The sequence below is a fragment of the Myodes glareolus genome, chromosome X, assembly GCF_982192425.1.
Source record: "Myodes glareolus chromosome X, mMyoGla1.1, whole genome shotgun sequence".
Lineage (NCBI taxonomy): Eukaryota > Metazoa > Chordata > Mammalia > Rodentia > Cricetidae > Myodes > Myodes glareolus.
In genome coordinates, this window is record NC_142053.1 from 81530148 (window position 1) to 81542177 (window position 12030).

General features: G+C 38.8%; 1 protein-coding gene across 4 annotated transcripts in view; it reads left to right on the forward strand.

Moving 5' to 3' along the window:
- The window catches only part of Phka1 (phosphorylase kinase regulatory subunit alpha 1), a 127531-nt gene that overhangs the window by 43313 nt on the left and 72188 nt on the right, over positions 1 to 12030 (forward strand). For all 4 annotated transcript variants that reach the window (XM_087902654.1, XM_087902651.1, XM_087902652.1 and 1 more), the window contains 2 exons: positions 1841 to 1919; positions 7433 to 7567. In XM_087902654.1, the coding sequence (XP_087758780.1) occupies positions 1841 to 1919; positions 7433 to 7567 (214 nt within the window). The remainder of the gene's footprint in view (positions 1 to 1840; positions 1920 to 7432; positions 7568 to 12030) is intronic.

Sequence of the window (12030 nt, forward strand, 5' to 3'; positions counted from 1 at the left end):
GTTATTAAAAAAAAAAGACACAGTCTTGCTATGTAACAGTAGCTGGCATTGAACTTTCCCCATAGATCAAGCTGGTCTTGAACTTGCAGGGATCCTTCTGTGTTTGTTTCCCGAGTTCTGGGATTACAGGTGTGTGCTATCACACCTAGCATGGATGTTTTGATATTATAGACCCAGGTTTCTGGAAAACCTTGTTTGGAACTTACCTGGAATTTCTAAGATTTTCCCCTACTTATATGGCCGTTTATTTTCTGCAGCTATATTCTTGGTTTTGTTTTCTGTGGTCATGGCAATTTGATAATCTTTAATTGACATGAGATTGGAGCTAGCACTAATGAGCATACTGCTTTAAAGCAATCGTCCTGGCAGCTTTCTCATCCAACAATAAATTAAATTGAGCAAAACCAGGAAGAATTCAGTATTATTAAAGAAAAATGGGTGAGTTCATCTTATTTCACAACATATGGGAACTAAATAAAAAGATTTCTGCTAGCCAAAAAGCACAGCAAATACAGGGACAAATAAGCAAACAATGTTTATTATAATTTTTAGTTTAATTTATTTTGAGAATTTCATGCATGAGTGTTCTATTTATATTATCTTCACCTATTGCTTCCTTCCACACACAGCCTGCCTGGTCCATTTAGTGTTGTTTGTATATGTATTTATTTAGGACTGACCACTTGGGCCTGTCAGGGTCTCATTCCTGGAGAAAACTGATTCTCCCTGTCTCAGCATCCATTAATTATCTGTAGCTCTTTGTTCAGGTCTTCTGAGATTTTTTTCCCCATTGGTGTTGGTATGCCTACTGATAGTATCATTGCGCTGGTCTTGTTTAGGTGACCATGTTTAAAATTTCATGGGTGAAGCTTCCCTGCCACATACAGAAAGTACAATGAATCATAGCAGATGTTCTGGTTCTCTGGCTCTTAAAATCCTTCCGTTCGCTTTTCTGTTATGTTCCCTGAACCTTAGATGTCGGGGCATTGTAGATGTATTGATAGGGATTGGGTACCTCAAAGGCATTTGTTCTCTGCGTTTAAACCACGTGTGGTATTCTTTATCAATCTCTGCTACAAAAAGAACCTTCTTTGATGAGAGGTGATAGCTACATGTACCTGTGAGTATAAGGATGGACATTTAGAATTCAGTTAGGAATTACACTGCTTCAGAAAGTGGTAGTAGTAAGTTCTCCTCAAAGTTTCAAGACCTCAACAGCTAAAGGTAGTTGGTTAGGTTTCCAGTATCAGGCATGAGTTTCTTCATACTGAGTTGGCCTTCAGTCCAGTTAGACATCTGTCGTTTGCTTCCATGAGATAAGTACCACTATTGGACCCTGAGGTCATTGTGGTTCATAGGTTTCATAGCTGGTCAGAACTATTGATTGCTTTTCTCCCCTGGCAGCTTGCATAGCACTTTTGGTCATTTAGAGATCTAATCATCAGGTAGGAAGCTTTCAGGTCAGTTCCAGCTCAGTTCCTTCCTGATTGTATGGTGTCTTCAGCTATTGGGTCTTACCTTCAAGTTCTAAGAGGCAACCAAGGGAAATAGCAATAGCGTGTGTGTGTGTGTGTGTGTGTGTGTGTGTGTGTGTGTGTGTGTGTGTGTCTGTGTCTGTGTCTGTGTCTCTGTGTCTTTGTGTGTGTCTGTGTGTGTATACGTAAGCATGAAATGTTCCTGTGGCCTTTTCAAACATCCTTAATATTACTTGTCCCTTTACCTTTCGTCTCCCTTTGTACTGACCTCCTTTTCCCTTTCCATTTAACTTCTGAGCTATCTCTCCATTGCCCTAGCTTTATTTTTGAGGCTTATTAATTTTGTTTTTGTGCATTTTCTTCAGGGATTTTTAGCTCCTGGAGAAATTGATCCCTTGAATCGTAGGTTTTCTACTGTGCCAAAGCCAGATGTGGTGGTTCAAGGTATGTATTACTCCCAGCAATAGAAATGTTATATTAAAGGTCTGATTGGGGGAAAGATTTGGGGACTTTGTATTAGGATTCAAAAAGTACGTAATAAATTTGGTTCAGTTTGTTTTAAAATTACTGTTAATAATAAACAAATGAAAGATTACCTCAGAGGATTATAAAATACTATTTGATATGCTTTATTTCTGGGAACTCTTTAAAATTTCATGACATGTTATTCCCCTGGTTACTGTTACTTTCCTATGTTTTTCATGCTAGTATTCCTTTATTTTCATAACCTCTATACATTTATATTTTGTCTGTTTTAGACTGTTAGGCCTGCATCCCTCATAGTTCATTTGCTTCTGACCACTGCCTCACTGGGGAGTATGTCTACAATTTTTTAAATGTGAGGGTATATACATTATGCAAAACACTGAGCTGAATACTCTAAACATTAAGAAATCCAAGTCTTTGGGTGTGTGTGGTAGTACATGTGTTTAATCTCAGCACTTGGGAACCAAAGGCAGGCAAATCACTGTGAGTTCAATAGTAGCTTGTTCCATATCTAGAGTTCCAGGACAATCAAGGATACAGAGTCAGACTGTCTCAGGGTTTCTATTGCTGTGAAGAGACACCACAACCATAGCAATCCTGCTAAAGGAAAAACATTTAATTGGAACTAGCTTATACTTCAAAGGTTTCGTCCATTATCCTGGTGAGAAGCATGGCAGCACACAGGCAGACATAGTGCTGGAGAGGTAGCTGAGAGCTCTATATCGGAATCGGCAGGCAGCAAGAAAAGGGAGTGAGCCACTGACTCTGGCTTGGGTTTCTGAAATCTTAAAGCCTACCCCAAGTGACACACCTCCTCCAACAAGCAGTCCAACAAAGTCCACACATCCTAATCCTTTCAGATAATGCCTGTGAGCCTGTGGGGGCCGTTTTGATTCAAAACCACAGGGACCCTTTCTCAAAGGACAACTATCCTTGTCTAATATCTGTGAATAATCTTTATATGTTGGACACAAAGCTGGCCTCTTTTGTCATCCTCCCATCCTTTTACCTCTCCCAGAAAAGGTCAATATTTTTACCTTCCTTGTTTCTTTTGAAAATATTAACCATCGTCCTTGTTTATGAGAGTAGACATCTTGATGGGAATTTTCACTCTCCAACATCACTCCTCAATATGGTGTTGTCCTGATGTAAAGCTTCTTAAGATATTCCTAGTCTTTTGACTTTCAGGTTGATTCTGAATGGAAAATCAACATGTTTTCTAAAGCATCTTATACTTGACAGTCTGTGGGATCATATAGGTAGTCTTTGCTTCTCGGTGTCTCTAGCAAATGTTTTATAAAGTGTAGCATGAATAATAAAAACCCAGAGACAGAAATTGGACTTTAACCATTATTCTTCATCCCCCATGAGAAGGTGTGTATTCCTTTGAGGTTTAAACCTTCTAACTGTGCTGATCTTCTCTTTGTTCTAATTCATAGTTTATGACTTTGAGGTTCAATTCACAGCCTTTTTTCTCTTCCCCAAATTCTGTCATAAAACTAGATTTCAGTATTGATATGGATTTAATCTACTATTTTTAACCTTAAAATTTTTGAATATCATGACTCTAGAACCCTTTCTCTGTACCTCTATGTTTGGTACCCCATTCTAGTTACTTTTCCTTTTGCTCTTATGACCAAACACCATGACCAAGGCAGCTTATAAAAGAAATCATTTAATTTGGGGCTTACACTTCCAGAAGGTTAGAGTTCATGAGCATCGCAGTAGGGAGCGTGACAACAGGCATGATGCTGGAGCAGTAGCTGAGAGATACATCCTTATCAACAGATAGATGGCAGAAAGAGAGAAGTAGCTGAGAATGACAGTGGACTTTTGCTACTTCCACTGACACACTTCCTTCAAAAAGGTCATACCTTTTAATCTGTTTCCATTATGTTTCCAAATGTTTCCACTAATGGAGACTAAGCATTTAAATAAGGCCTTTGGGGCCCTTCTCATTCAAACCACCATACCCACCAAGGGTCAAAATTTGGACCTTATAGATATCCTTGTGTTCTGCTAACAATGCTTTCTTTTCTATTTTAGAGTTTTAGATTCTGCTAATCTCAGCTTTCTTTTTCTTCCTTTTAAAGTTGTCTCTTTCTACCTAAGAAAGTCTGCTCTTTCTTCCTAAAGATCATCTAAATATTTTGATCATCTAACTATTCCAATTACTGCTGCCTCTTATTTCTGCTGCATCTACCAGAGTATTATAGTTCTAGATCAGTCATGTAATCTAAACTTTCTTATCCTATACCTACTAAAAGATATTATCGGGGGAAAGCACTTGGTGAGTGGAGTGGTGGCATTGAACAACCATGGTTCCCAACTCAACTTCTGGTTTGTTGCTCTTTGTTCTTATCTTTAGTCAGTATTTTCTTTATTCACAGCCAGTATAACAAAGTACTCTATTTTGTTCAGCTGTGCCCTGTTTTCAACCTAATATTTGAACTGATACTTCGTGCCTGATTATTCTAATATTCTGATGTTTTTTAATTTCCCAACACTTTCCACCCCCAGCATTCTTACCCATCCTTGCTTTCTTTTTTCTAGTCTCAGAAAAAGGTGCTCACCTATTCAAGACAAATTCCCCTGCTGGTGCTTCATCCTATATTCTTCTTTACAAACAATCTTATTTTGAAATATTAAGACTTCCCCCAATCCAGTTTCTTTATATACTATGTTAATCTCCATCTGGCTGTCATTTGTGGCTTCTTTTCATATTGATATTTCTGTCCCTTCATAGTCCATTAATTTTCCAGTCGTTTAGAGCCTGGTGTAATACGCTGAAAATTTCTTGCTTAGTTTCCAGAGACCTTGGTATTGTCAGTGTTAACAGATATTTTATGATCAGTATATTAGCAGATCTTTTAAATCAACTTGTCATTTATCTTTCTAGAAACTGAATTTCCACAGCGTCCATGTTATGCTTTTGTATTTCTCCTTCAACCTGTTTAAGTACTTTTCTACCTTATTGTGGACTTCCTTTTCTTCCTTTTTCCTTGAACTATTGGTATTGCTGGGAATTCTGTCCATAACCTACCACTTGTCTTGCTCCGAATAATTGGTCCTATTCTCCACCTTCTTCAGTCTTCCTTCACTTTCACATGCTGACCCTACTTCCTGTGCTAGAAAGAAAATATGAGCTATAAGACAAGAACTTATCCTTTCCCCAGACTTTGCTTTATCTAGTTAGTCCTGAATTTTCTCAGAGTTATATTCTGGGTTCTCTTCTCTTGATAATGTATTTTTGTCCCATCCAGTCTGTTTCTAATGTCTTCTGACAGTCCCACATGTTTTCATGCACTGTAGACTAAACATAACAAAGGTTGATCAGCTGGATCCTCCTACTGTGTCATCTATGCCTAGGATTCCTTCTGCACCTCTATGACTAAATGGCACATGATACCCCCAGCTACACAAATGAATACTTTCAGTTCATATTTATTCTTCTCTGATTTCCTGTACTTATATAACAAGTTCTAGATTATAACAAGATTTTTTATTTCTTCAGTCATTCTGAAATTCATTCTGTTTTTGACAATTCCAGTAGCTTACTATTAATGTAAGTTATCAGCATAACCTCCTTACATTACATTAATTTTGAACTGATGTTTACCTTCTGTCAAGGCCCCGTAATGTCTGTCAGTTCATTCTTTTGATTTTTTTCAAAAATTACTGTAGACCACACAAACAAATGTCCATTCATTCTTTAATTATTTAGTGTATTCTTTTTAAGGTGCAACTCTGCAGGGGCTTCCTATCTTAGCTCTCTCGGTATGGCTTACAAGGACTCTATGTGATCTAACACTGAACCTTGTATTTTACTTCATTTCTCACCACTGTTCTCCACACTCCATATTCCTATTACAAAGGAATTTTCAGAGGCTGTGGGATTAGCTCAGTGGTACAAGTGGCTGACTGCTCTGTGAAGGCCTGGATTCATTCCCTAGCACAACAGGAAGCAAAGCAAAAAAAGCTAACTTTTTGTAGCTTTGTACATGCTGTCTCTTTAATCTGAAACAGTTCCTCCCTTACTTTTACCATCACCTCTCTCAGATTAACTCCTTTCTGCCCTCCATCAGGACTCATTATGTCTATCCCTAGCATCTGACATTTGACTCTAAATATTTTTTAAATATAAACAAGAATCTAGTTGCTTGCGTTGAATGTACTCCTAGTGTCTCAAAAGGTTATTTGCTTGCTTCTCCTTTAACCCCTTCTGTTCCTATAAACAACTCTATTGCTCCATATAGAACCCTGCAGTTCTATAGAATGCAGCTTGGGAAACAGTTCCCAACAATAATACACAAAACCTCAAAATAACACGTATTCTTCCATGATGAGCCTAACCCCTATCTACTTTTCCATTTTCATTTCTTTTACTGCTTGGTAAGATCTTTCATACTATAACATTGAAGTCTGTGTGGTTTGCTACTGTCCTGTCCAACATTCCTATCAACTTTAAAATAATTATGTGCATGGGCATTTTGCATGCATGGATGTGCATGCCTGGTGCTTGTGGAGTCCAGAAGAGGGAATCAGATTCTTTGGAACTGGAGTTAAGTTTGTGAGCCATCATGTGGGTACTGGGGACTGACCCTGTGCCCTCTGGATGAGATGCCAATGCTCTTAATTGCTGATCTGTCTCTTCAGCCCCTCATTCATTTTTTTGCTCCTGACCATTTTACTCATTATTATTTCAAGTCCAGTTAGCCACCAGCTCTTTCAGGCTACCTTCCTTTACTTATTTATATTTTAATGCATATGGGTGCTTTGTCTTCATGTTTGTCTGTGCACCAGTATGTGTACCTGGTGCCCTCAGATGACATCAGATCTCCTGGAACTGAGTTACAGATAGTTGGTTGTAAGCCACCATGTGGGCATTGGGAACAGAACATGGGTCCTCTGGAAAAGCCAGTGCTCTTAAATACTGAGCCATCTTGTGGTTAAAATTTTCCATTTTCAACATGGAGTCTCATAAATACTGAAAGTGCCATTCAGTAGGCACAAATAGGTACCTAGTCAAAAAAATCAAGTCTCTAGTCATGTTATTACTTTCCCATATATGTAATATTTTCATCTAGAATAATTACTGATTAATCACAATTCCTTAGCAATAATTTCCTCCTCTTTCCTACTCTAAAAGAAATTATGCACTTGAAAATAATTTTAAGGGTCTGAAGAGATGGCTCAGCTTAACTATTGGAAGCACTTGTTCTTCCAGGGGATCTACCAGGACCAGGTTCACTTCCCAGAATCCATATGGTGGCTTATAACTGTCCATAACTCCAATTTCAGGGGATCCAATACCCTCTTCTGATCTCCATTGGCACCAGGATAGCATGCGATGCATGGACAGACATACATATAGGCAAAATATTCATACACATGAAATAAATCTAAAAAATATTTTTAAAGTTTCTACTGAACAAAAAACCTTCTGTTAACTTCATCTTTCTTTCCTATAGTGTCCATTCTAGCTGAAACAGAAGAAATCAAGGCCATTTTGAAGGACAAAGGAATTGATGTGGAGACCATTGCCGAGGTGTACCCTATCAGAGTACAGCCAGCTCGTATTCTCAGCCACATTTATTCCAGTCTAGGTAAGGAGGTTGGCCAGCCTACTAGAATTAAAGTGTTATGTGATGCTGGCTGACTTCTTTTTATTTCCCTGCTACTTTAATTGGATCCAATTAAATCCAAGGAATTTAGTCTCTGGAATTCAAGTTTCTGAACCCATCTTTTTTGAGAAGGTGATAATTTTAGATGTGCTTTATGCATACTTTGGCATGTAGCACATACTTGTTTTCAGACAATATTATATCCTTATTCTAAATGTATATTTGACTACCATGTTCTCCCCTTTCTTAGAACCTATATTTCTATTTTGAATACATGCTAATTTTATGTAGAGTAGTGATCAAGGAACTTGTTTTAGGCCTTTTATACTTTTTCAGGTAATAAACTATTATAATAATTCCTTAATTCAATATTTTTTGTAAATAGTTATTATTTTATTAAATTTAATGATGAAGTTTTTGCATTAAACAAATTGCAACACTGTTATCTGAAAGTGATTCAGGGGCTGGGAGTCTGTAGCTCAGTGGCAGAACACTTGCTTAGCATGCACAAACCTTGAGTTTTGGTCTTACTAACAAAAAATAAGGCTATGCAACATTTCTGAACTTCAGGTACTGGTCTCTAGTACCTATGAACATTACCTTATATGGCAAAAAAAACTTACAGGTGTAGTTATATTAAGGAACTTGAGATGAAACTATTACTCTAGATTATTGAGGTAAACTCCAAATGCAATCATAGGAACATATTGGGTTACAAAATTAGCTTTGATATAATAGAAATAAAGATAAAGGACTGAGTCTATTAGTCAGGGTTCTCTAGAATAACAGAACTTACAGAGTGAATTAATGAATATCTATCTATCTATATATATATATATATATATTCATGAATGAATATGTATGTATGTGGGATTTATTAGACTGACTTACAGGCTGTGGTCCAGCTAGTCTAACAATGGGTACCTATGAATGGAAGGTCCAAGAATCCAGGAGTTTTTTTATTCACAAGGCTGGGCATCTCAACTGGTCTTCAGTATACAACAGAATCCCAAAGAAGTTGGTTCTAATGCCAGTGAAGGAGTGGACTTGTTAGTGAGGGTGAGAGTAAGCAGGCAAAGAGAGATGCTTGTATAGAAGCTTCCAGCAGAAGGTATAGCCCAAATTAAAGGTGAGTCTTCCCATCTCAAAAGATCTGGATTAAAAGTTTGTCTTCCCACCTCAAAGATAAAGATTAGAAGTGAATCTTCCTGCTTCAAATGTTTAAGCAAAAGTTCCTCATGGGTGTGCCCAGCCATTTCTGTGGTTTTACTTAATTCCAGATGTAGTAGCATCACAAGTCCACCCTTTTTCAACTTGACAAGCAGTCATATCTCCTTATGTTGTGATTAATTTCCAAATGAAAAACAATAACCAGGTCGTAATTATGCCTGATATGATATAACTATCCTATGTACATCCACAAACTTATTATGTTTAACCAGGTCATAATAATGCTCAACATAATATAACTACCCTCATACAACTACAAATGAGGTATAAATTTAGCATAGATGACAATGGCACTCAAGGGATATCCATTTATTATCTCAAACTTAAATGTGATCATCATTGACATTCTCTTAATTGTTGTTAGACTACCTGATAAAGAAATTGAGGAAAGAAAACACAAATATCTTTATAAATGCATTCCTAATGAACTATGATAGAAATGCCAATTATAATCCTCACTTACACCACTGTTTGTGTATTCTTAGTTGGTATTTATAGCTACCTTCCTCTCCTGTACCTTCTGTATTTTCTCTACCCTCAGCAAGCACCTCAGCAGGTCTTGGCTCTTTTCCTAGAGGAGTGACCCATACCATTATTCCTGAATGGTCCTGTACCTTTTGTCATCCTACCTAGATTAAGTGGTTGTAGTTTCCCAATAGCATTACAGGACATAATAGCACCAAGAGACACCATAAGGATCTCCTGGACTCCAGACACAATCTTTCTTACCTCCATTGTGGAGAAGCAGTCCAATGTCCCCTTAGTAATCTGGATCAATCACCCCTCCTAACACTGTTATTTTTTCTTAGCTTGTTGATTTAAGGGCATCAGAAGTCCAAAGTGTCCAGAGGGGAGTCTGAACTTCCAGTTCAATAATGTTCACTCTCCCTTCTGTGTAATCAAAATTCTAGGCCAACAGAACTAAAGGTTATAGGAACAGGGAGCAGAAACTTTCCTAGTGGATCAGTAGTGGTAATAGTAAGTAGAACTATTCTGTTTTCTATCCCTTGATTCCTGGACCTATGGATCCTTGTTATGGGAGAAACAATACCATACTTTGGATGCTAATTCAAAGCATATACCACCTTCTAGAGAATCCTGTTCCAACTTTTGATATTTTTGTGACTTAATTGGTACTATAACTGTGTCTTCAAAAGGCCATTCCATCTTCCTATCAATCCAGCAGCTTCAGGATGGTGGAACATGGTAAGACCAGTAGTGCCTTCCATTATTGTGGGCCCACTTTTACACTTCTCTGGCTCTGAAGTGACTTCCTTAGTCAGAAGAGGTACTGTGTGGACTACCACGGATAAGGCATTCTGTAAGTCCATGGATGATGGTTTTAGCAAAAGCAACAAATGCAAGAAAGGAAAATCCATAACCACAATAAGTATTTACTCTAGTAACAACAAAGTGTTGGCCTTTCTATGAAAGACATGGTCCAGTGTAGTCAGCCCGCCATATCTGAGGCTCAGTGTTAGTCTCTGTTATTTCTGGATCTGGCATTCAATAACAACTATAGCCAGGGCAGCCTTGGTGAGTGGTAGTCCATGTTGCCAAGTCCAGGCTGGCCTCAAACTTGTGATCCTCCTGCCTCTACCTCTTTCAGCAAATCCTATACCACAATTGACTATTAATATGGCCCATTAAACACTGACTAAAGTGTTCAACTGCTTTCCTAATCCAAAGTATGTTCCACCAGTGAGCAGCATGGTCAAACCTGTCACAGCAGTATCACGCTCCCAGGTACCAACTGCTGTCTTTTTTGTTGTTGTTGTTGTTTTGTTTTTTGTTTTTTTTAATTAATTTATTTATTAAAAATTTCCACCTCTTCCCCGCCTCCCTTTTCCCTCTCCCTCCCCACCTCTCTCTCCCTCTCTAGTCTTAAGAGCAGTAGGGCTCCCTGCCCCGTGGGAAGTTCAAGGTCCTCCCCCCTCCATACAGATCTATAAAGGTGAGCATCCAAACAAACCAGGCTCCCACAAAGTCAGTCCATGCAGGAGAATCAAAACCCAGTGCCTTTGTCCTTGGCTTCTCAGTCAGCTTTCATTGCCAGCCACATTCAGAGAGTCCAGTTTGATCACACGCTCCATCACTCCCCGTCCAGCTGGCCTTGGTGAGCTCCCATTAGATCAGTCCCACCATCTCATTGGGTGGACGCACCCCTCGTGATTCTGACTTCCTTGCTCATATTCTCCCTCCTTCTGCTTTTCATTTGGACCTTGGGAGCTAAGTCCAGTGCTCCAATGTGGGTCTCTGTCTCTATCTCCATCCATCGCCAGATGAAAGTTCTATGGTGATATGTAAGATATTCATCAATGTGGCTATGGGACAAGGCCAGTTCAGGCAGCCTCTCCTCTGCTGCCCAAGGAACAATCTGGGGACCTCTCCTTGGACCTGGGAACCCCTCTAGAATCAAGTCTCTTGCAAACCCTAAAATGACTCCCTTAATTAAGATATTTACTTCCCTACTCCCATATCCATCCTTCCTTCATCCTACCTATCCCAATACCCCAAGCTTTCCAGAATCCTCCCCTTCTCCCTTCTCTCTACCCATCTCCCCTTACATCCACCCCCACCCCCCCATGCACCCAAGTTTGCCTGGCAATCTTGTCTACTTCCAATATCCAGGAGGATAACTATATGATTTTCTTCAGGTTCACCTTCTTATTTAGCTTTTCTAGGATCACGAATTATAGGCTCAAAGACCTTTAATTGTGACTAGAATCCACTTATGAGTGAGTACATACTGTATTCCTCTTTTTGGGTCTGGCTTACCTCACTCAGTAAAGCGTTTTCTATTTCCATCCATTTGCATGCAAAATTCAAGACGTCATTGTTTTTTACCGCTGAATAAAACTCTAATGTGTATATGTTTCACACCTTCTTTAATCATTCTTCTATTGAGGGGCACCTAGGTTGTTTCCAGGTTCTGGCTATTACAAGTAGTGCTGCTATGAACATAGTTGAACAAATGCTTTTGTAGTATGATAGGGCCTCTCTTGGGTATATTCCCAAGAGTGGAATTTTTGGGTCCTGAGGTAGGTTTACTACCAGTTTCTTGAGAAACCGCCACACTGATTTCCAAAGTGGCTGCACAAGTTTGCATTCCCACCAACAATGGATGAGTGTTCCCCTCATTCCACATCCTCTCCAGCATAGGCTATCATTGGTGTTTTTGATTTTAGCTATTCTGACAGGTGTAAGATGGTATC